The sequence below is a fragment of the Sciurus carolinensis genome, chromosome 15 (genome assembly GCF_902686445.1).
Source record: "Sciurus carolinensis chromosome 15, mSciCar1.2, whole genome shotgun sequence".
Classification (NCBI taxonomy): domain Eukaryota; kingdom Metazoa; phylum Chordata; class Mammalia; order Rodentia; family Sciuridae; genus Sciurus; species Sciurus carolinensis.
The window spans coordinates 37,873,938-37,896,718 of NC_062227.1; the positions used below are offsets into that span (position 1 = coordinate 37,873,938).

General features: G+C 36.9%; 1 protein-coding gene across 1 annotated transcript in view; it reads right to left on the bottom strand.

The window, feature by feature from the left end:
• The window catches only part of Cdh2 (cadherin 2), a 217,083-nt gene that overhangs the window by 42,514 nt on the left and 151,788 nt on the right, over positions 1–22,781 (bottom strand). Inside the window, exons 3-10 of the mRNA XM_047526537.1 lie at positions 22,498–22,724; positions 20,434–20,580; positions 18,585–18,740; positions 15,628–15,772; positions 12,870–13,042; positions 4,380–4,517; positions 3,534–3,719; positions 935–1,188 (exon numbers count right to left, since the gene is read on the bottom strand). Coding sequence (XP_047382493.1) covers positions 935–1,188; positions 3,534–3,719; positions 4,380–4,517; positions 12,870–13,042; positions 15,628–15,772; positions 18,585–18,740; positions 20,434–20,580; positions 22,498–22,724 — 1,426 coding nt within the window. The remainder of the gene's footprint in view (positions 1–934; positions 1,189–3,533; positions 3,720–4,379; positions 4,518–12,869; positions 13,043–15,627; positions 15,773–18,584; positions 18,741–20,433; positions 20,581–22,497; positions 22,725–22,781) is intronic.

The following is a 22,781-nucleotide window of genomic DNA, read 5'->3' on the forward strand; positions in this document are numbered from 1 at the left end:
TTGAATATACCTTCCAAAGCAGCTATAGGCCTAATGCATAGGACTTAAGAGAAATTATAATAGAAATTGAACTTTATATCACAGACCACTCCTAATAGGTTCAGTATCTCATCATGAAGAGATGAATCTCACTGGAGAGATCCCACATAATTCCATTCCTACTAGGATCTCCCACAATGGGCCAAGTTTCTGAGCTATATCTTTTCAAAAAAGTCCCACAAGTTCCAATCTGTATCAGCAGAGTGATCAGCTTAAAATCTATTTTTACTGGAGGTAAGAGGTGAACATTTCAAGCTCACATAACCAATGTACAGTTTGGAGGAAATATGCTGTATTGTGAGAGGTAAAAGCTGTAGAGTTCAATACAACTATTAATTAGCTATCTAAGTATCTTAATTTCAATGTATGAAAAAATGGAAAGCAAATGCAGTTGTCTGTTAACTTCAGTTTGGGAAAAAGTTAAACAAATGGTGAGCTAATTTTAAGAATTACCATCACCAGCCATGGATAACGGTTACATGGGGTGTGCTCTGACATCATTGATTCTCTTATCAGGAAGGATAAATTAGATTTTGCTGAGGTTGGAAATCTTTATAGATACATTTTAAAAGTTCACTGTACAGGTAAAAAATGAAATAATTAGCTCTGAGAATTTGGTTTGGGTCTAAGTTTCATTTTCTTCTGGACATGAAGGAGAGAGAAATGTCATAAGCTTTTGAAAGTTTCCTAATTTACTCGCTGTACAACTTTTTGAGGTGTTCAATTGAAAAGCACAGGCTAAGTAATTACTTTTCTTAAAAAGGAAAGGGGGCAGAATAAATATAGAAAATGCTTTTTCTTCAATTGATAACATGAATGGTAAATTAAATACATTTTATGCGCGGCACAAAATGGAATGTAAATTACAAAAAATAGCACGAGCAGCATTTCATACCTAATATTCTGTTGCATATATCGATCTGGGTCCTGAGCAGAGAATGTTGTCAGCATGGTACCTGCATGAAGACCTTCTTCTTGGCGAATGATCTTGGGATTGGGGGCAAAATAAGGATTTTCATTCACATCAATAACTGTGACAGACACAGTTGCAGTGGACTGAGGTGGGTGCTGGATTCCTTTGGCTAATGGCACTTGATTTTCTGCAGCAACAGTAAGGACAAACATCCTATTCGTTTCAAAGTCGATTGGCTGGAAAAAGAAAAGAAGAAAAGATAAAAGGAAAATTACGTTTTAAAAAAATAAGAATATGTACATTCCACATTTTATTCCATTAACTCCACTTCTCAAACTTTAATTTTGTTAATTCATTGCACAATAAAGTTCCTCTCAACTCTGGAAAATATGCATTAGCCTGGTCAATGACTGAAATACTTACTGAACTTGAAGTTACTTATAAATCTTGGGTACATCAAAGATTTTCGTTCACCAAGTAATGTACGTTACCATTGTAGATTTTTTTTTTATTTAGGTATATCTAAAAACTGATTATTTTAAAAATAGCATTGTTGACCAAAAATACCAACTAACATGAAGTCAGATAAGAACATGAGGGTCTGCACTCTTAGATATTGGGTACAAGATCACTCCTCATCCAGGGAAGCTTTTTCCAATCTGGGATAAATTGAAAAACATACAACAAACAACAACAACCTCCGCCCCCCCAGGAAATATGATCTTTTTTCATAAAAGTGAATTTTATGAATAGTTTAAGTATCTTTTATAATTTACAGTACAGTTTGAAGTACAAATATGTACACACACACATAAAAGTAATTTTTGGTGGAAGGATATTTTCCTCCTTTCTCCTTTATTTAGCAAACTAAAACAATTCAGTGTTTCACTGGTCTGTAAAATTCTTGAATCTAGGGGCAACATTCTTAGATTAATGCAATGCACAAATAACCCTTCTTGTAAATATTTACTTCCAAAGTTGCACTGAATTCCACATCATGTACAACCAGAAGAATGGGAAGTTATATTCCTTCTGTGTATGACATGTTAAAATACATTCTACTGTCAAGTATGATTAATAAGTAAAAACAAAAAAACAAAAGTCCCATTGAATCCTGTTGTCACAAGAATGTTGTGGGAATCGAGTGACCGAACAGAATTTTCCCTTAGTTTCCCTTGACTACCTTCTAGTGAAAGTGAAAACAGGCAGAACTGTGTGCTAATAGCGGAGAAAGGGCACAGAGAGCCCTCAGACCTCACTAGTAGCCCAAGAATGATCCACAACTGCAGCTCCCGAAAATGTACATTATTAACATAAACTGCACCAGTTTCCTAACCTAGATCACCGCCTCAAGTCCTGAAACACAGTTTTCTTCTCTCACTCTCAAGTCCCCAACTCAACTTCCCTTCCTCAAGTATTTCCAGAGAAGAAGCCAGAAAGGAAGACTGCAGTGTCCTGAAGGATTCCATGAGCCACTGCACTGACGTGACATTTATTTGTCTTCGTGGCACTGGCACAGTTCTAGGTTCTTCGAAGCATATGAAGCTGATTCATCCCTCACAAAAGTGCCATGACTTAGGTGCTGTCATTGGCCCCACTTTCTGCATGAGGGATTTGAGGTTAACCGAGATTATATAACTAGCCATGGTCCAGGAGTCGGAGCTGGAATTGGAACACAGACAACTGGGTTCTGGGACTGGTGCTCTTGACTACTAATTTTCTAAACCACATCACACTCTATTCATGCACGTATAGTACATGGTTGTTGGCAACTGGCACTTTGATGCACATTTCCCTAAAAGTCCAACACCTGGGTGTACTTACAAACTAAGAGTATTTAAGTGGGAGGCAGAGTAGTACCTTTCTTCACTAGGTAGGGATGCTCGGCGGGAAGAACGTATACATTACAGCTATGTGTTATTATGCCTGAAGAACATTCTCTCTGCATCTGGCACCAAATTATTTTGTTTGGCGCTCTCTCTCTCTCTCTCTCTCTCTGTCTCTCTCTCTCGTCAAAGATCAGAATAATCAGTTTCTTGAATATTTGGAAAAAAAAGTATTCAAAATAGCAATATAAATACAAAACCTTTTAAAAACATAGGTCCTTTCTTTTCTTGCCTGCTCATTCAATGTTCCTTCTATGATATTTTCAGGTTCACTTACTGTCTGCCAATACTCTTAATAGCTACAACCATGAGGAATGTATGTGTGGTGTGTGATTCTCCACAGGAATCAACTGAAGATCAGAACTTCTAGATGTGATACAACACTAATATATCAACTATACTGACAATCAGGATGGTTGAGGCCAGGCCTGCTTTCAGACTGGTAAAGCTGTCCAAACCGATTTTATGATTCTAAAACAATACCCTCTGAGGTTAATGGGAGAGTATCTATGTTGGCCTCAACCTCAACATAATTAACCCATAGCACGTAATTTACCAATTAGATATGAATTTCAGATTTAAAAATGTTTGTGGAAAACGGCCCTAAGATTTAATAACAAAATGACAGAGTGGCAGCAAATCTACTGGTTACTGCCGAGTGATTGCCAGAGATCAATGTTCTGAGGAACACTTACTTTTACCACGGTGACTAACCCGTCATTGCTGTTTGGGTCGGTCTGAATGGCAAACCTTCCTGTAGGATCTCCACCACTGATTCTGTAGACAGCGTTCCAGGCTGGCGTATGGGGCTGATCCTTATCAGTCACAGTTAAATTAGCTACTATGACATCCACCCTGTTCTCAGGAACTTCACCATAGAACTACAAGAAAGGCAAATGTCAGTCAGAGGAGCTATGTGGACCACTGGAAGACAAGTTGTCTGGACAAACACACTACCCTGATTTAACTGCCCCATTAAATCTTTATCATCTACACTAAACAGAGAGATTGGTAATGCAGGTAATCACAGAATTTATGTTTGACTTTAAAAATACTATCACACTTTTTAGACCCCAGTATTTTACAAATTATGTTGCAGTTCCATTAATATTAAAATTAGCAATAGTTAATCGATGAGTATCTGAGTGATTAATGTGGGGTTGGGGGAAAGAACTTATCTATGGAAATAATTTTACTTGAGATAGAGATAATTATATGCTGAAGAAGAAGCATAAATCAGTAATGTAGTTCACACACCTGAAAATATTTCCAAGTATTTTGTTATAACAGCACCCAGTCTTTTCAGAAAGTCTGTTCCAGGCAGCACATTTTAACATATAGAACAACGAACTTGAAGATGAAGAAGAAAACTATTGAGATGCCTGATTTAAAGCCCTGGTGACAGAAGTGTCTCTGAGCCAGTGGCCATTCTACTCTCAGGTCAAGCAAGTTCTTCTATTTAACACATTCATTATTCATGACAAAACTTCTCCATAATGGACCACAGACCTGAAGTTCCTTGAATGACAGGCCATACTTACTGTCATGGCAGTAAACTCTGGAGGATTGTCATTGACATCTGTCACTGTGATGACGGCCGTGGCTGTGTTTGAAAGGCCGTATGTGGGATTGCCTTCCATGTCTGTAGCTTGAATTATTAACGTATACTGTTGCACTTTCTAAAAAGACATAAAGATAACAACTTAAATGAAACTAATTCCTCAAGAAGACATAACAGTTGTTCTGTGAATGGCTCTTTATTACACACGGAGAGCACAGCATCTTTCATTCTGATGAACATTGCTTGAAATTTCCCAAGTGCAGTTTACTTTAACTTACAAAGCACAGGTCTGGTCTTTGTCTAGGGAGATTTAACTGTGTGTATGCACTTCCCCTCATAGTGAGGAATTTGTTGCAGATGTGTGAAATTCATAGCTAAGCTAAAATCTCCATCTGGTTCAACCTTTCCCTTTTCTCCACTAGTCTGTGATCAAGCATTCCAGTCTTTTGGTTTGTATTTACTTTCTCATGTGTTAATTTCTACCACACTTAGGACACTGAAGATAAGGAAGAAGTTCAAGCAAGGGGGAAGAATGCATACATAATTCATAATGCATATATACTTTCCTGTTATATATTCTTATAAATATAATTTCTATTATAAGAGGGGTAATAGGATATTTCCCCCTAATCCTCACTAGTGCATATTATTCAAAACTATATAGGAGAGATATATTCTTAAAGTCCAAAGCTAATTCAAACTGGGCATGGTGGTACACACCTGTAATCCCAGTGCCTAGGGAGGCTGAGGCAGGAGGATCAAAAGTCCAATGTTAGCCTGGACAATTTAGCAAGATGTTGTCTCAAAATAAAAAAATTAAAAGGGTGAAGGATGGAGCTCAGAGGTGGAGCACCCCATGGTTGGATCCCTAGTACCACACACACACAAATACATACACACAAGGCTAATTAAAGGGTTTATGTTTACATAGTCCTGGAACATAGCAAGTATTTAATAATTGCATATTCAATGGATTGGTAGTTGGACATGATAATCATTGTGTCCACTGTTTTGAGCACAGAATTATAACGGACATAGATATGGGTTCATTTCCATGAAGATGACTATTATCTGACAGGCATTCAGTTCTTTCAAATTCCAGACTGACTATTTCAGAAAGGAGCCAAATCAAGCTGTAATGTATCTAAGAGCAAGTCTTGTGATTGTCTGAGAAGTCTACAAGCCCTGGCTGACAAAGTTTTATATTAGGAAAACCTAGCCAAAAAACTGTATCTAAAATAATTTGGAATCTCTGTGGAAGTTGGCACAGATAAAAATATATAGATCATTTTCATAAATGTTAAAAACATTCTGAACCAGACTCGCTCCTTCATACAAAACAAAACCAAAAACAAAAGGAAACAACTGTCACTGCAAAGTGTGGTTTCCCCTGATTCTAAATATAGCTAACATTATGAATGGCGAAACAACTGTCACTGCAAAGTGTGGTTTCCCCTGATTCTAAATATAGCTAACATTATGGGGGTTTCTGGAGCTTGGACAGAACAGACACAAATTGTAGCTTTTGATTTAGTTGTTAGAGGGAAGGGCAAGGAAAAGAAAGGAGTAGGAGGGACAGCTACCCATTAGATTTTTAGTTTCTGCCTACTCAAAAGCCAACCTCTATCAGTTATTTATTTTAGTTAATTTTTTTGTCTTCTTAAAAAACAAAATACCACATTTTACTGAATTAAAAATAAAATCCCCACAAACAAATAGTGTTGGTTGAACCATTTAAATTTTTCTGAACCCACAACACTTCACTAGGATGCATAAGTAGGGTACGGTGTTTCTCAATGGTTTCCTTTCTCAGTTTAGAGCGTCACTTCAGTTCAATGCTCTCATGGTTACTGAGAAAATTTTTTTGCAGGGCATTCAGTTCAGCTTCCCCACTGAAAATTATGAAGACAAAAACCTGTTACAACTTTTGAAATGCCATTTTTGGTAGATGCTAGTTTGTAGAAACATGAACATTTTTCAAAAAAAAAATTAAAGAGAAAAAGAGTTAATTTTTTTAAAGATTAAAAAAAAAACTTCCATAGCTATTATATGGAGATAGACTGCTTTTCTGTCTATTCCATGAACATTTTAAAAATTACATAAGCATAATGCATACCATTTTGCACAGAGCTGAAATAACTGGGATCAGTAACTAATTCTTGAGATCTCCTATTGCTTCAAGCTCATCTTGAAATCTTTAAATTTTAAGAGAACATTGTTATTTCTAAAATACATCTCTTAAACTGGTAAATAATATAATCTCAATTTTCAAATGCCTAATTGTAAAATGGTCTTATATTTAGTAAGGAAGGTTGGCTAGCCTATTTTTTAAGCAATCAAATCATTCAGCGTTTCTTGCCTAAATTAGTCACTGGGCATCTGGTTCTGAATGACTGACGTTTAGATTCCCTCACAATCTGACTTCTCACCCTCATAGTCTCATAATGCACATAGGGAATTCTGCTATACAACTTTTCCTCAGTTCCTTTTCGAGATAGGATAAAATCTCAACTCATCAGCTTGTTATCAGTCCTTCCCTCTCTGTGACTCACCCATGTTACCAGAGCTATCCTCTGTCATTCATTCACCCTGCACTTTGAGCTTTTTATATTTATCTTCCAAAATGCCCTGTCATGACCCCATGCTATTGTGTTTGGCAATTCTCCTGCCTAGACCAGTGGTTCTCAACCACGGTGATTGTAGTCTGCCAGGGGACATTTTTGGTGTCAGAACTAGGGAGTATTTCTGACATCTAATATGTTGAGGCCAGAAATTCTGCAGAACATGCACAGGACAGGTCCCCACAACAAAGAATTATGTAGCCGAAAATGTCAATAGTTCTCTGGCTGAGAAACCCTGGCCTCCTTCTGAGCCTATCAAACATGTAGCTTCAAAGTCACCTTGTCAGTGACTTCTGAAAATCCTTGAGGCAGAGCTCTTCAGTCTTCTAGATTGTGACCCCACAACACATCTCTATCAAGCTTTTTAGTTTATATGGCTGTTATCGCATCACATGCTGTTCTCGCCCCATCATGCATGTGTGAGTTGTGTGCACACAAACACACACCCTCCCAACCCCAGGGCTCTGGGTTGTCTCATCAGTATGTAGCATAGTGCCTAACAGACAACAAGCAAGCAATGGATGCTCTCGACTTTGTGGGTGGATAAATGAATGGAGAAGAAACCTTCAGCTTTGTATTACCTTAGAAAAATCCTTCCAAGTGAGGGTAAAACCATCTTCTTATTTACATGGGTAGCTATAATTATTTATTAAAACATACTGGGAGCACAGACTAGCTATTTCTCAAACCACAGTGATTCATACATAATCTTCCCAATTCTCCCATATCCTCGTAATTCTGTACCATGAGTCATTTCCTATTTATCATCCTTTTTAAAAGCTTAATTTATTTATTATAGCAGTATCATGAATGAAAAACTGCTTTTCTTGCCATAAATATAACTGTAAAGAATAAACATAATACATTTTTTAATTTCACCATAATAATTTTTTGGATTTTGGATTCTGGTGTCTGTACTTGATGGAGTAGTGTCTAAAAGGCTTGGGGTCTTTTTTTCCAACAGGCTTCTCTGCATGTACCAACCAAAACCATTACACATGGGGAGCACACTTAAAAAACACTGAACTAGATTGAAGTCAGTGAAAGAGGAGATTAAAGACATTCTTATTCACTTGACAAACATTTTCTGGACTTCTATTATATGACAGGTAATACCATATTTACTTGGAGAAAATAGTAAATAAAATCAGATATGGTTTTGGTTTTATTAAGTGACAGGAACCATAATGAATCACAGCACCAAATACAGTTGTACTGAGGGTAGGAAGAAGTGATGCAAGGAGTTTTTATTTTTATTATTTTTAATTGCTCATTTTTAAAACTAACTTTATTTTTTAGAACAGATGCTACATGCATATGGTAAAAAATTAAAAAAAAAACCAAATGGTATAGAAAAATAATCATCCATCCCTCCTTGGTTTCCTAGTTATTCAGGTCCCCACTGATGTCAATTTCTTAAGATTTTTTAATAGAGGCATCCCTACCAGACCACAAAGCTTGAAGGAAGGAAGGAATACAGGAGGTATGTAGAGTGAAACTGAGAAGAGCTTGTGACTGAATGAATTGGGACTAGAGAGTGCCTGAACATGGAAAAGGCAATTAGACCACAACCTCAGAAGACTGGGGTAAGGCAATGGTCACATGAATTAGAGAACTCATCTTGGGTCATAGATTTAAGAAGGTAGACTTGCTTTTGGATGGGTGAGGTCAGGAGCTAGTCAAGTTGAATAATAATATCACCAAAATTTAGGATTGTGACCCACATAGAAAGTATTAACTCCCAGGTCCCTCCATCTGTGAAAAGGGACCATCTATCTTGAAAATTTGCACTCTAATTTTTTTTTCATGCTTACTGTATGTGGACACTGCTCTAAGGGCCCTGATAATAGAAAACAAGAACTTCAGTTGAGATTGAGCATTTTGTGTCAGGGACAATGTTAAGCACTACATGACTTCATTCGTCCTCACAACAATCCTATAAGGTGGATTTTTCATCTTCATTTTGCAAAGGTGCAACTGAGTCTTAGCAAGGGGAGGAAGCTTGTCGTAGATATGCAGCCATAAGTGGCAGAAATAAGACCTGAACACAAATCTTTCTGAGTTGTGAGTGTACCATTCGTTGCTCCAATATGCAAGCACCCTCCAAGAAAGTCAGAACACATACATCTGCAAGCTGAATGTGGCAGAGCCTGCTACACCCAATCTCATGAGTTTGAGACCAGCCCAGGCAACAGAGTGAGACCCATCTCAAAAAAATTAAAAAAAAAAATAAAATAAAAAATAAAAAACCACATCTTGAGTAGGAGAAGCAGGCAGATGGCCAGATTCCAAGCAGATGAGGAAGGAGTTAGAGTTGAACAGTGACTAGGGGCTGCCCTTTTGAGAAGTCGGGTATTGAACTGAAGGATGTCTCATGACTTCAACATGTCTTCAGGGTTTCTGTTCATGGTCAAAAGAAGAGGAACACCTGCTCTGCTGAATGCTAGGAACAGGAATCCAGAGTCACTGCATGAGAGAGAAGGCAGAGACATTGTGGGTGCTCAGAGAAGGCGTTGAAGATCGGCTCTCCAAGGGTGAAGATCAGACTGGCATATGGAAATGGGAAAGAGATACTGAGGCAGAAGAAACAGTAATCCAATACAAAGCTTCACCGCTGTACAAGCAGGTGGTGGTATGAGTGGTTTGGCATCATTTGTTTGAAAGCAGGAGGCAAGAAATCTTGGAGGGATCAGCTGAAGGAAGCACAGAGGCCAGGGCTCTAGAGGGCCTAGAATGTCAGGCTAAAGAGTTCCAACTTGACCTCACAGGGTGTGGAGAGCCACCGTACTGTGGAGACTCAGGACAGTTGTCCGTTATGGAAGAGCCTGTAGGGAAGGGAGGATTGGACATGCCCCAGAAAACAGTGCTCTCAGGCCAGAACAAGGAGTCGAAGGTTAAAAAAAATTATTAGGCTTGGAAAACAGAAGTATCATTCATTCTTTGCCATGAGAAACATTCTGACAAGGAGTAAAAGTGAGGTTGGTCAAGCAGTAGATGCTGCTGCCATCCATGAGGGCAACGGGAAAACGTCACAAAGATTTACTGGGCGCTGCTGAACGCTTTGTGCACCGCCTTGCACAATCTTTGCAGACACCCCATGATACACCTCATGTTATGATCTCTGTTTACAGAGGCGGGAGTTGAGGTTAGAGGCTAATGAAGGTCAAATAGCCTGGAACAGGCAGAGCCCGAATTCAATCGTGGAAGCAGTCAGTCATGGGCAGTCTGTGCAAAAAGAGCAGGCGACAGGAATAAAGAGACAAGGCTGGGAAAAGGAAGAAAATGCCAGGAAAAGTCACCACCAGTAATCCGTTCGATGAAGATAAAACCTGAAGACTGGATAATGTGGTGGTGTAGCTTTAGGTTTGGAGAATCTAAGGAACAAATGATTTTTTTTTTTTTTAAACTCACAGATTAAAGAAAAATCAAAGGCTGAATCTCAGTAAGCATTTCAATGATCAGGACTTCCATCCCTTAAAAGTGTCATATACCCTGGGAGAATGACAGCTAAAATGATTTTCGACAAAAAGGAAACTGTGAATTCTAATAGAAATAAAAGAATTTCAAGCCTGTGCGAGGCCTCAAAAAGTCAAAGTAATTTATCCCCAGCCTCAGGCAGAAATTACCATAAACCATCCAAGATAGATGTTTTTTCTATGTTAAGTGACTTTTAGAAAAGGAAGGTTTTCTATAATTTTCTCTAGTAACTCACTGTTGTGTTTAATAATTTTGCTGTCAAGAAACGATTTTGCATATTGTATCTAATCCATGATTCTGTAGTCTGGAATTCATTTCTGCATAAGTGTCTCCCAGGGACAGTGAATAGCCTCTCTGGTCACTGGAAGATATACTTACCTATGATTATGGTCTAACTACAAGCTTCCAACCTTTAAACTAAATACAGTCTCTTTGATTTTTAAACATGGTCGCGCTACTGTAGGAAAACTGTGTTTAGTTCTCCCTGCCTCTCTCTTGCCATAAAACAGCCAGGCTAAGTGTGATAGGAATATTACAGATGAAAACATGATGAGGTCCCATTTCTGAATCTTATAATGACAGTGTGAATGAAAGAGAAATATTAGGATTGCAAACTGCGCTAAATCGCCTTGGTATGTGAGCAACCTGGCATTCAAGAGAGAATATTGAAAAATACCCCATAATCTCATATAAAATATGGCATCCATGCTGAGTTTATTGGCACATAAGAATAGTATTTCATATAAGAGGTGAAAAGACATACATGTTCCGAATATCACTAAACTCAAAGTAGTACTCCAAATCTAAATTCATTTCAACAATCTGTGATACAAAACATTCCCAGGAAAAGAATCGCTGGCAGTCAGAAGTTAATAGGTACACTGTCACAGGCATACCACTGACTCTTAAGTTAAGCTTGCAGCTGAGTTGTGAATAAAGTAATCTCGAATGGCTCATATTACTTTATTACAATGCTTCCGGCACTATCTCGTGTATATAATTAATTGCAAAAGTAGTGTTTTCTTCGATCCAAATCAAGTGAATGCTCCTATAGCAAATAAAGCATCAAAAAAACCAACTTCTAAAATCCCTGTCAATAATATTTATTGTGGTGGGTATAATGTTTCCTTCTGACATACATAATCTGAGGTCTCATTAGAGTAAAAGCTGGCTCAGCCAGAAATGTAGGAAGCACGAATCTGTATGAGTTGGCACTTTGATAATTCACTCACACGATGATTATGGATGGCTGAAATAATGACCTTGAGAATCAGTAAGAAAATGGTCAGGACAGAGGAGAGAAAGGACATAAAAGTTTCATTAGGGCTAGACTTTTCAGGAAAGTGTATATGCAGAACTTGAATCAAAATGTGGGGAACTGGAAGGATCAAGATGGGGAAAAGGAAGAAAGGACTTCCTGGCAGAAGAAATCACATGAAGCAAAACACAGAGTTGCATAGGAACACTGTAGGCTGAGGTTGCTACCCTGAGATGGCTCACCTGGAAATCTACCCAATCACTATTTGCTCTCAGATTTTGATACTTCATGGTATTTCAATGCTTTCAACAGTGTGTGCCTTTTCAACAAAATATGCCAGAAGTGTGTTTCTCTGAACTTATATCTTTAAATGTTTGTTAGTAGAATTAATGAAGTTACTAGTACTCAAACCTGGTGAATAAAGTAATATCAGTTAAGGAAGTGCCAATAAAGGAAATAATCACTTTGTACTAATCAGGCTATCCACAGGGAATATCAAAAACCTAATCACATTTATGATATTTGCAGCATCTTAAAAATATAAATGTTACACATTACTTAAATTTATGTGTACATTATTTGGCAATGATATCGAATGCAGTTCCCCACAAAAGCCTTTGGCTATATAAACTGAAGAGCCCAGAGGGATGGAACAATGCCACACCTATAAGTCCTGCAGCGTGGGGGAGGCTGAGGCAAGAGGTTGACAAGTTCAGAGTCAGCCTCAGCAGTGAGGCCCTAGGTAATTTAGAGACACCCTGTCTCAAAATGCAAAATAAAAAGGGCTGGGGATGTGACTCAGGGTTAAGCAACCCTGGGTTCAATCCTGAGTACTCCCCAAAAAAACAAAAACCAAAAACTCGAGGAAATACCAAGAATTTACAATTTTGATAGTAGAGTGTGTTGGCATAACTTCATTATCACATAAGACATTGCGCAGGCTAGCAAGGATTTGTCAATACACATATATCATTCAACCAATATGAAGTTCAGTTATAAAACTGTACGGCAGATTTATTAATGAAAATTAGCACATGAATGTATGATTACCTGGAGATAAAGTATATGTGACACTGTTCATCTTTAAAAACAAATAAAATTTTGTTCGGCTTACTTCTCTATCGAGTCCAGCTGCCACTGTGATGATATCACCAGTCTCGTTGTTGATGGTGAACATGTTGGGTGAAGGGGTGCTGGGAGCCTGGGATAGGATTCTGTACCTCAACATCCCATTTAGGGCATTTGGATCATCAGCATCGATAGCAGTTACGGTCATCACATATGTTCCTAGAGACAGTGGACAGGAAAAACCAGTAGTTATCCTTCATTTCCAGGTCCCTAAAAGGAAGGTTAAATTTACCAAGCCGATACATCGGATTTTTTCCTTTTCCAAACAAACATTTTTAATAATTTAGATGATTAAAGCAACTACATGTTCTAGTAGTTGAAAATAAAAGTATAAAATACGTATTTATACTCGGTTTTTCCCTAACTTACAAGATAAATTCAACCCATGACGCCAAAATGGTTTACTTGAAGACCTGAATTTATATGAACTGCAAATCATAAGTAATGTAGATGCCATCAGAAATGAATTTTATGGCCTCCAATTCCTTCCCTCTGTTGCATTTTCTTGTTATGCAGTAACATTTAAAATGGCACACTAAGTATGATTCTCCCCAATTCCTACGTCACCTTCTGAAAGTAAGCTGTGTGCCTATCAAGGAACACTCCATTTGCTCACTTCATAAGGAGTCAGCTCATGCATTCCTGTTTTGGTACATTGAATAGAGATCTGGCCTTGTGGTTCCCTATTCCCTTGGAGATTAAAAGAACATTCAACTAACCTGAGGATTTCTGTGTATGGGATATTTTAGAAAATACATCTATGAAGCATTAGGATCAAGTAAGTCCAAACTAGCTATACAAATTGTAACTTAGAAATCAAGAGAAAAGTAGTTAATTTTTAGAATGGCTTGTCTGTGGGATCTTTTGAAGAACTGAGTCATAAAATTTTTCTCTCTGTGTTCTTGGGTACTCTAAGCTTGGTTCTACTTTAGAAATGGAGAAAATTCTACACTTATTCTCCTGATTATGTGGTATACTTTCACCCAGAAAATGCCTTCCTTAATCACAGTATTCAAATCTCTTTTCTGATCTTGTCCCTCTAAACAAGACACCCCTTTTTGATTTTGTGCCATCTCTTTATGTTTATTTTTTTCCCAAAAACATAATTGCATGTTTGCCTGTTGCCTGTTCTGTATTTTGCTCCCTTACTAGACCTTAAGCTTTTATGGGGCAGGAACTTTTCTTATCACCACTGAATCCACAGAGCCAGAACAGGTCCTAGCATGCAGCATCTACTTTAAAAACATTTGTTGAATGAATGAATGAGTGAGTGAAGAAATGGTTAAAATTTTGTTAAAAGGTATATTTCATAACCTTGAGCCCAAATACTGATTAAAAACACAGTTTGACTCAAGAGTCATCATATTATCAAACCTGGCCTAGAAGAACGTTTTCAAACTGCAGAAAAACCACAGGAAACACACGCACAAAATGTCTTTGCTTGCAGTGACTACCTACAGTCTTCTATTTATAGAAGGCTTAAAGTGGAAATTCATGGTCAAATGCATAATAAATACAGTTCCAATGACTTATTTTTAGTAATCTAGGTGAAGCAGTATATTTGATCAACTTTGAAATAAAAGAAGAAAAAAGAAAAATGATTTTTAAGAACAAAACTTCCAGAGCCAAAAAAACCCAAGGCTTATCTATTTTTAGAATATTTGTATAAGATGTGTTTTAGTAATGATGAGTTCAACATGCTTCAATTATTCTTTATTTGAAAACACCAAAAGAAGCTTCTCTGAAAAGGTGACACAGAAGGAGCCACAAAGGATGATCCTCCTCCAGTTCTCCCCAACCCCCACTATTTCTTTTCTGAGGATGCAGGAAAGTGCATGTGGACCAAGAAAAAGTGTTATAAACTGCTACAGATGACCAAGTTAGTATGTGGCGGAGTTTTAAGCGCTGAGGTTTTACAGAATAAAAAATATAGCTCTTTAAATCTCTTCAAAAACCAAAACTGCTCAGGAAGGCTGGCCACATGCTTAACATCTCTATACCAACTGTCCCTCTTGTCCACTCCATTTTCAGACTGACTAGGTCGTTCTGGCCTGGCTATTCTGCTGTGACTGAAAACTGCAGTGTTTTTAGTACAAGATTCTAAAACTTAGTCAAATATCACTTTACAATGGCGAAAGGGCTTGCTGCAAGGGCTATTTCTAGGCCAGGCCACTTTCCCTTATGCTAATTGAAAAGAGAGGGCCGCAGAGGACATGAGGGCACCCTGGAAATAAACAGCTAGTGTAGCTAGGGGGCGGTAGTCACAGCTGTTACCATGTCCCTGCCTTGCTTGGGGTGTTACTTCACCACCTGGCCCCAGGAATACCAAGCAGTTCTAAGACTTTCTGGTTGGGTATGTTGGTGATGGATTTTTATGGCGAAATTTGCACTTTACAAGCAGAACGCCTCTTTCAGGGCTCACTTTCAAGTTCCTCTAACTGCATCAAATATAGCACAATGAAAAGCTCCCAGAGATTCTATATAGTAGGTAGTAGAATCGAATACTGTAGTATATACTGTCTCCAAAGAGAAAAAATTGTCATGTGGGCAATAAGAGGCATATTTTTTCTGTTTCCATTCCTCAGTTTTTTTCCTATGTTACCTTCCTTTTGCCCTAAAAGCACAGGAATGAAAGAAAATGACACTAAAAAGCTCGAATGATTTCTGCTTTTCTTGCTTACATGACAATGCTGGTTATACAGCATTTCCTAAAACCACCTCCAAATTTTTATCTTCAAACTTACCAGGCTTTGATCCCTCAGGAACGGTCCCATTCCACACCTGGTGCAAGAACTCAGGTCTGTTATCGTTCATGTCAATAACATTGATGACAATGTCAATGGGGTTCTCCACTTGATTGCCATTAATATCTACTGCATGTGCCCTCAACTGCAAAAGTAATTGAAAACAAATGTATTTAACATAGTTTTCCATGAGGACATATATTACACAATCACAATGCTACTCACATAGCAAAATGGACTGACAGAAGTTACTGAAAAATAGCTAATGGAAAGACAGAAGCTATTCTTCCCTAAAACATTGCAGTCAACCGAACGCCATATAACTACGGTAGATACAGCATCAAAAAGTCATCTTTTATCTCATGTGAGGGACCGTTTAAATGAGTTAATCAATAGGTAAAAAAGTGAGGCAGAAATTGTCAACATTTGAAGCTGAGGGATCTGAGCTTCAGAAATGCTAATTAACTTGTGGTGGGTCATGCTGCTCTGTTGGTTGACAGAATCTGGATCCAAAATCAGTTCTGCCCAGCTCCAAAACCCTTTTGTTGTACAAGTATATATGATAAGAGTTAGGGTAAGTATAGAGGTGGTACTACTACTGAGGGGTTGTAAAGATCAAGGGAATAGGAGTATAGAAAATAAGTGTGTATAGGGAATTTTCAAGCTAGGGTTTTTTTTTTTTTTCAATTTTAAAGTCACTCATATATATTAAAATATGTGAATATATGTATTTAAGGTTAGTTCTTAGTTTTATAAGGTATTCTTCAAAAATTTCTGTATGTCTTTTTTTTTTTTAAAGCAAGTATAATCACTCAGCTACTCTTGGCAGAATATCGTCAAGATCTTCAATTCAGCACAAAGAAAGGCATTCTGTTCTTTTCAGGGGTTGCATAGTGTTCATGGAATTATTTCTTTTTAACTGCAATGCTTTTACAGTTTTCCTATTAGGTCCAATGCTGGCTGTTGGTGCCATTAGAAATGTTCTATTAAGTTAATGAAGTGTCGATATAGCCTTTTTTTAATTTAGAGGTTACTGAACACAGAAAACAATGTAAATTTTATTACTGTTTTTCAGTATTATATATAGATAATAAATTTTCCTTTATTTTTCCACTAACAGATTTTTAATACTTTTAATTACATTTATAATTATATAAAATATTAAATATTAATACTGATTCTCTTTTTTTTGGACTAGGGATTGAATCCAAGGGCTCTTAACCACTGAGTCACATTCAGAGCCCTTTTAATTTTTTTTTTTCCACTTTGAGACAGGGTCTTGCTAAGTTGCTGATTCTTAATACTTGCAATTCTATAATAAACTCTATTTGCAATGAGTATTGCCCTTTTAATATGTAAGAAGTGAGCACTTGAAGAATAATAATTTAATCTATAATGAATCTGAATGTGTATATTTCCTGAATTTTAATGATAGAAGATCCGGAAGTGAGAATTGATAGAAGAAATGATTGGATTTTTTTTGTATCAATCTTTATAATCACAAATTGGACTAGTCCACAGACTTCTATTATGTGCTATCTTTTAAAAAAATTTTTGGTACTGGGGTTGAACTCAGGGGCACTTAAACACTGAGCCACATCCCCACCCCTTTTTATTTTCATTTTGAGACAAGATCTCTTCAAGTTCCTTAGGGCCTTGCTAAGTTGCTGAGGCTGGCTTTGAACTTGGGATTCTCCTGTTTCAACTTCTTGAGTCCCTTGGATTACAGGAATGTACCACAGCGCCCAGTTCTATTATGTGCTATCTTAATCTACATTCCCTGTGAATGCAATGCATTCTTTGTGAAAGGTTTGAAGTTATACTTTTTTCTCTGTGTTTTACAGAACAATATAAAAAATTAGAATAACCTGTTCCTTCAAGAATTTTTAAAGAATGGGCTGATAAAATCATCAAGGTCTTGGGAAGAGAAATATGGAGTAATCCTCAGTCCTAAAACATTTTCAATTTCTCATATGCTTATTTGTCTGTTTGGATCTAGGGGAATCTGTTCTGGTTTAGAAGTTTCTATAATACTAAAAGTTTGAGCAAGTCCAAGAGTTCAACAACTGCATCAGTGAACCAAACAAATTTAGTAAGTACATGCCTGTGTGGGAGAAAGGTTTCAATGACTAAGTATTGGTCATAAACCACTGTGGGACTAAATTCAATAAATGGTGTTGGGACAACAGGCTAGCCATGAAGGACAAGAGAAGTGGGCCCATGTCCCTCTCTCCTTTTATTCAAATAAATCCACAGAGGTTAAATTTTAAACACAGAAAGTTAATCCAACAGATAAAAATTGGGAGAGGAGCAGCTGGAAGTAGGGAAGGCCCTTATCAACATATCTGGAAACCAGAAGGTATAATACATTTTTTTTTCAAAAATCAATTTTACAATATTAAAAGCTATGTTATATTATGGCAAAAATTATAAAGTGTTTAGAAGTCAACAGAACAGAGGAAAATGTAGGACAAACCATGCATTAACACCTTTCATTGATAAAAGGCTCTGAGTAATAAAAAAAGAAAAAGAAATCCAGAAGAAAATTTAACAGAAAATAAGAGTATGGGATTCACTTTGATTACAGCACCATGCATCCAAGAACAATGGTGTGATCTCTATATTTTATGTTCAATGGTTTTGACCTCATTCATAATTTGCTCTTATAGGTTTTCTTAACCAGATAATTGAAGGCAAGTAAGAAAATGTAAAGAGTAATGAGAGTAGGGGCAAACTTCTTTTTTTCTATTTTGGCATTGTTTTGTTTTTACTAAGAGCATTAATACATTTTATAAAAACATTAGAATTATCAAAATCAGACAAAAAGCTACAAATTTCATTTCTGGTGTTGAAACTCTCAGTGTCAAGGCCTTCAGACTCCTAGGAGGCAAAGGTGAATTCCACACACACTTAGAAGGGTAGAAACACAAAGATGTATCAGCTGGTTGCAATCTTACATGAAACCGGGCTATCAGCTCACGATCCAGAGGCTTTGTCACTGACAGTTGACCTGAGATGGGGTTGATAATGAAGATGCCAGTCGGAGGTTGGTCAGCTCCTGGACCCGTGACACTGTACCGCAGTGAAAGGTTTTTATCCCTATCAGACCTGATCTGAGGACCAAGAAAACAAAGACATTCAATGAGAGAGCTCATTATCAGAGACAGGGCATGCCACACATTCCTAGCCTAGTTCAGTTACAAACTTGCTCCATCCTTTTCCAGAACACCACTGAAAATCTCCCAGTGCCTACCCCTCCTCTCTGCTTCTTGGTAACAGGCTTTAAAATGAGATGTCACCTATCCCCAGAAAGACAGAGGGCAATGTTCACATTTAAAAGAATGCTCACTAGAAGTAGTGCAAAAAGTCAAAATTTAGGAGTGTCAGTTTTTAGAAGCTCCAGGTTAGACTGTTTAACACAGTAACAGGTGTCCAAGTTAATTGAAATAAAAGTTGTTGACCTTTTATCATCAATTCCAGTACGAGATAATTATCTACCCATAGTGTGAAATATGCCTACATAGAACTCTAACATGGTTGAGCTGGGACATCATATTTTGTTACTTGCTTTGTACAGACTATTCATTGCAAGAAATCTTCCCATATCATTTTAAAAGGGCAACTAATACTATAATTCTTTATTAATAATGAAGCCTATGAGAAGGATCTTAAGTAATATTTTTTATGCTCCCAAACAGAACAGAACTATAAGCATACTTCCTTCTTTCACAAAAACAACTGCTCCCAGGAAAATTAAGTCAATGTATGAGTAGCCATTGGAGGCTGAAGAGATTCTAGAGAGGGAAGAAGGCAGACAGGCATACCAAAAGGGTTGATTGGGCAATACCATTTGGAGGTAAAAATAATAGATCTTAATGTGTTGAGTAAATAAACTAAATCCATTAGTAAAATCTAGTGGTGTTTTTTTTAAAGTTAAAGCTCAATTCTCTTTTTTCTCATATTCCACTGATACAGAAAAACAGCACCTTTACTTGGGGGTTGTGCTCATTGGTAAACTGAATTACAATGTGCCTAAGATAGAATATGTAACACAAGTTAAGTGGTTTATTAAAAAATCCACATCTCTCAGTAAATATGTTTCCAAGTAGTAAAATCATCATCTATAGAAATATTTACATTTTACCAAATGGAAATATAACGATTTTGTCTTGTTGTCCTTCTGTCATGAATAATGGGCTGATAATTTTACTAAACATGCAAAAATATCTGTATTTTTAATTTCTTCATCTGAAGGAATGCATCTGGAGGAACTGAAAAAAACTAACTTTTCAGATTTGAAAGCCTTTGATTTTAACACTGCCCCAGGGATTCTGATAATGGTATCAGAGGTCATTCTTTTTTCTCTTTAAAAAACTTTCAAATGTACTTGGTGCTGGCATTTTTAGCAGTGATTGCCCTTTTATTTTTTCTTGGGCTCAAAAGCGGTCTGTGGAGGGCAGAGATCACCACAGAGAGCCTATCTCCCAGCAGGGCAGCTCCAGGGTCTGTGCTGAGAGTGGGTGAGGAGTGGGTGGGGAGGCACGTTACCTGAGAACTCACATACTGAATGAGATGCACAGCCACAGCGTGCAGGACCACAGAGAGGCCTGCCTACAAACAGTGCAAGAGATAACAAAGGAAAACAAGAAAAGGTTTTCTACAACACTGCAGAAAACCCACCTACAGAAAAAACGCTTCCGTACATGTCATAAACTCTACTTTGTAAAAAAAAAAAAAATAGACGAAAACATTTCTAACAGATAATTACAACATGCTACGGAAATAATTAAAATTGCACCACCTTACCCTGACAAGCTCTTGAGGAAAGGGTCCTCTGGAATTTTCTGGCAAGTTGATGGGAGGGATGACCCAGTCTCTCTTCTGCCTTTGTAGGTACCCACTGTGCTTGGTGAATTGTCTTGGGAATACTATCTCTTCAATTTCATGGGATTCCTTTGCATTAAAATATAACAAGACATTCCTGAGTACTACGAAAAACATTTTCTGAAAGAACATCAATATTAATGAAGACCTGAAAGTGTAGGAATCACAGTTTATTATGAACAGACAATAACTCTGGAGGCCCTTTCCTTATCCCCTTATTAAAATAATAGAAATAAACAGCATAAAATTTCTGAATGGCACTGTTCATTGAAACGCTGAATTCTGAACAATCATTATTTGGCTCAGGTGTGTAAACTATTTACAGTTTCTATAAACCATCTTAGATAGTAGCTTAATACTGAGCAAAATTTAATAGTACCCTTTTATATATTTCTCATTAGTCTAAACCACAGTTCAGGTAATGTGCTACTGTACATTAAATTTAGATCTTGATGTGCTAAAATATAATTTGAATTCCAAGGGAAGTTTAATACATACTGCTAAGGAATGTCTCAAATATTTATGACCCTATTAAATCCCACAGAATTAATGCTGTAATTATTCTAAACCTATGTCAGCCATGATGGATGCTGCAAATGACCCACTTTGCACACTAGGTATTAATCTCTGCTAGATGTCAACATTTTCTTCTGTTTCTCCCAATATCTGTAGACGATTTAGCCATTAGCCCTTCCTGCTTCAGTGCAAACACCCAAGTTATTTTGTTAGAACACAGAGCATCAAAAATAACAAAAGCATCTTTTTACTCCATTTGTTATCAGGTTTTTACTTTATATTATCCAAATGATGTGAATTCTTTAATAGTTAATTGATCAATTAAAATTTCACATAATGGAACCTCAACAAATAGCATAAGAAAAAAAAATGATATATTTTCCTTGGATATATTTGTTCTCCTTTATTTACAGTTGTGTATATCACATTTACAATTAAATACCAGAACTGAATGTGTGTATTCTCGTCTCTCACAGTACAATAAATGTACAAAAAGTAATGGTCACAGTTCGTAAAATCATGGACTTCAAAATATATGGGTGTGCTCCCTCAGTAACTGTTTTGAATTAAATAAAAAAACTAGAATATTCAGAAAATAATATTATCATAACATTCCTAAAGAATTTACTGTATCTTGTTCAAAGTTCTTAATATAGTGACATACAAAGTAAGTGCTCAATAAATGTTTCTGAATAGAATTGAACAGGACTCTCTTGAAAATGTACCTCATTTATTTTATGTTTTGGCTCACAGCAGCTTCCACCAGAGGGAGTATATCATTTCTAAAAGTCATATCAGTACTATAAATAATTTGCACTCCTAATTTGATTATTAAGGGACAAGACAAACCCTAACACTCATTTCCAGAAATGCTTTTCTGTTCCTACTGTAAATCTGTACTTCCCATCTAATAAATTTGACTGATGATGACTTGCAAAGAAGTATTTATTTTGTGGTTATATTTAACAGGTTGTAAAGCTTCTAAGAAATTCAAAACAAACTACTTCTAATTTTAATTAAATTATAACCTCAAAGTATAAACAAATCTTTCAAATGCAATTTCTGGTCGCTAAAAATATACTTATGTCTAAGTATTTTAAAAGATTAAAAATATAGTAGGGGCTGGGGTTGTGGCTCAGTGGTGGAGCACTTGCCTAGCATATGTGAGGCACTGGGTTCAATTCTCAGCACCACATATAAATAAATGAATAAAATAAAGGTCTATCGACATCTAAGAAAATATTTTAAAAAATGTATATCAATTACTGGTAAAGTGATTGCAGTTGATACAAAAATTCAAATATTGGCCATCCATTTCATGTGATATGAAGCAAAATCACACACACACACACACACACACACACACACACACACACACGGGTTTTTTTGTTGTTGTTGTTGTTTGTTTTTTTACTGTATAAATTTTTGTTTTGTAGACATCAGCTCCAATGCCACATTTGGATGTTATACCTTTGTCGATTCGTCAGTTACGGTTGGCTTGAGACTCAGCTTTACCGCCACTTGCCACTTCTCTTGAGTCTCTTTGTCTTGGGCATAGATGAGGAATTTAGCATGCTCAGAGGAGAGTGGAAAGCTTCTCACGGCATAGACCATGCCATCTTCATCCACCTTGAAATCTGCAGGCTCGCTGCTTTCATACTGTACTTTCCTTTTCCCGTTGCAGTTGCTAAACTTCACTGGAAAAGACAGCAAATAGAATCTAACTACACTACAAATGCAAAGACAACTGATAC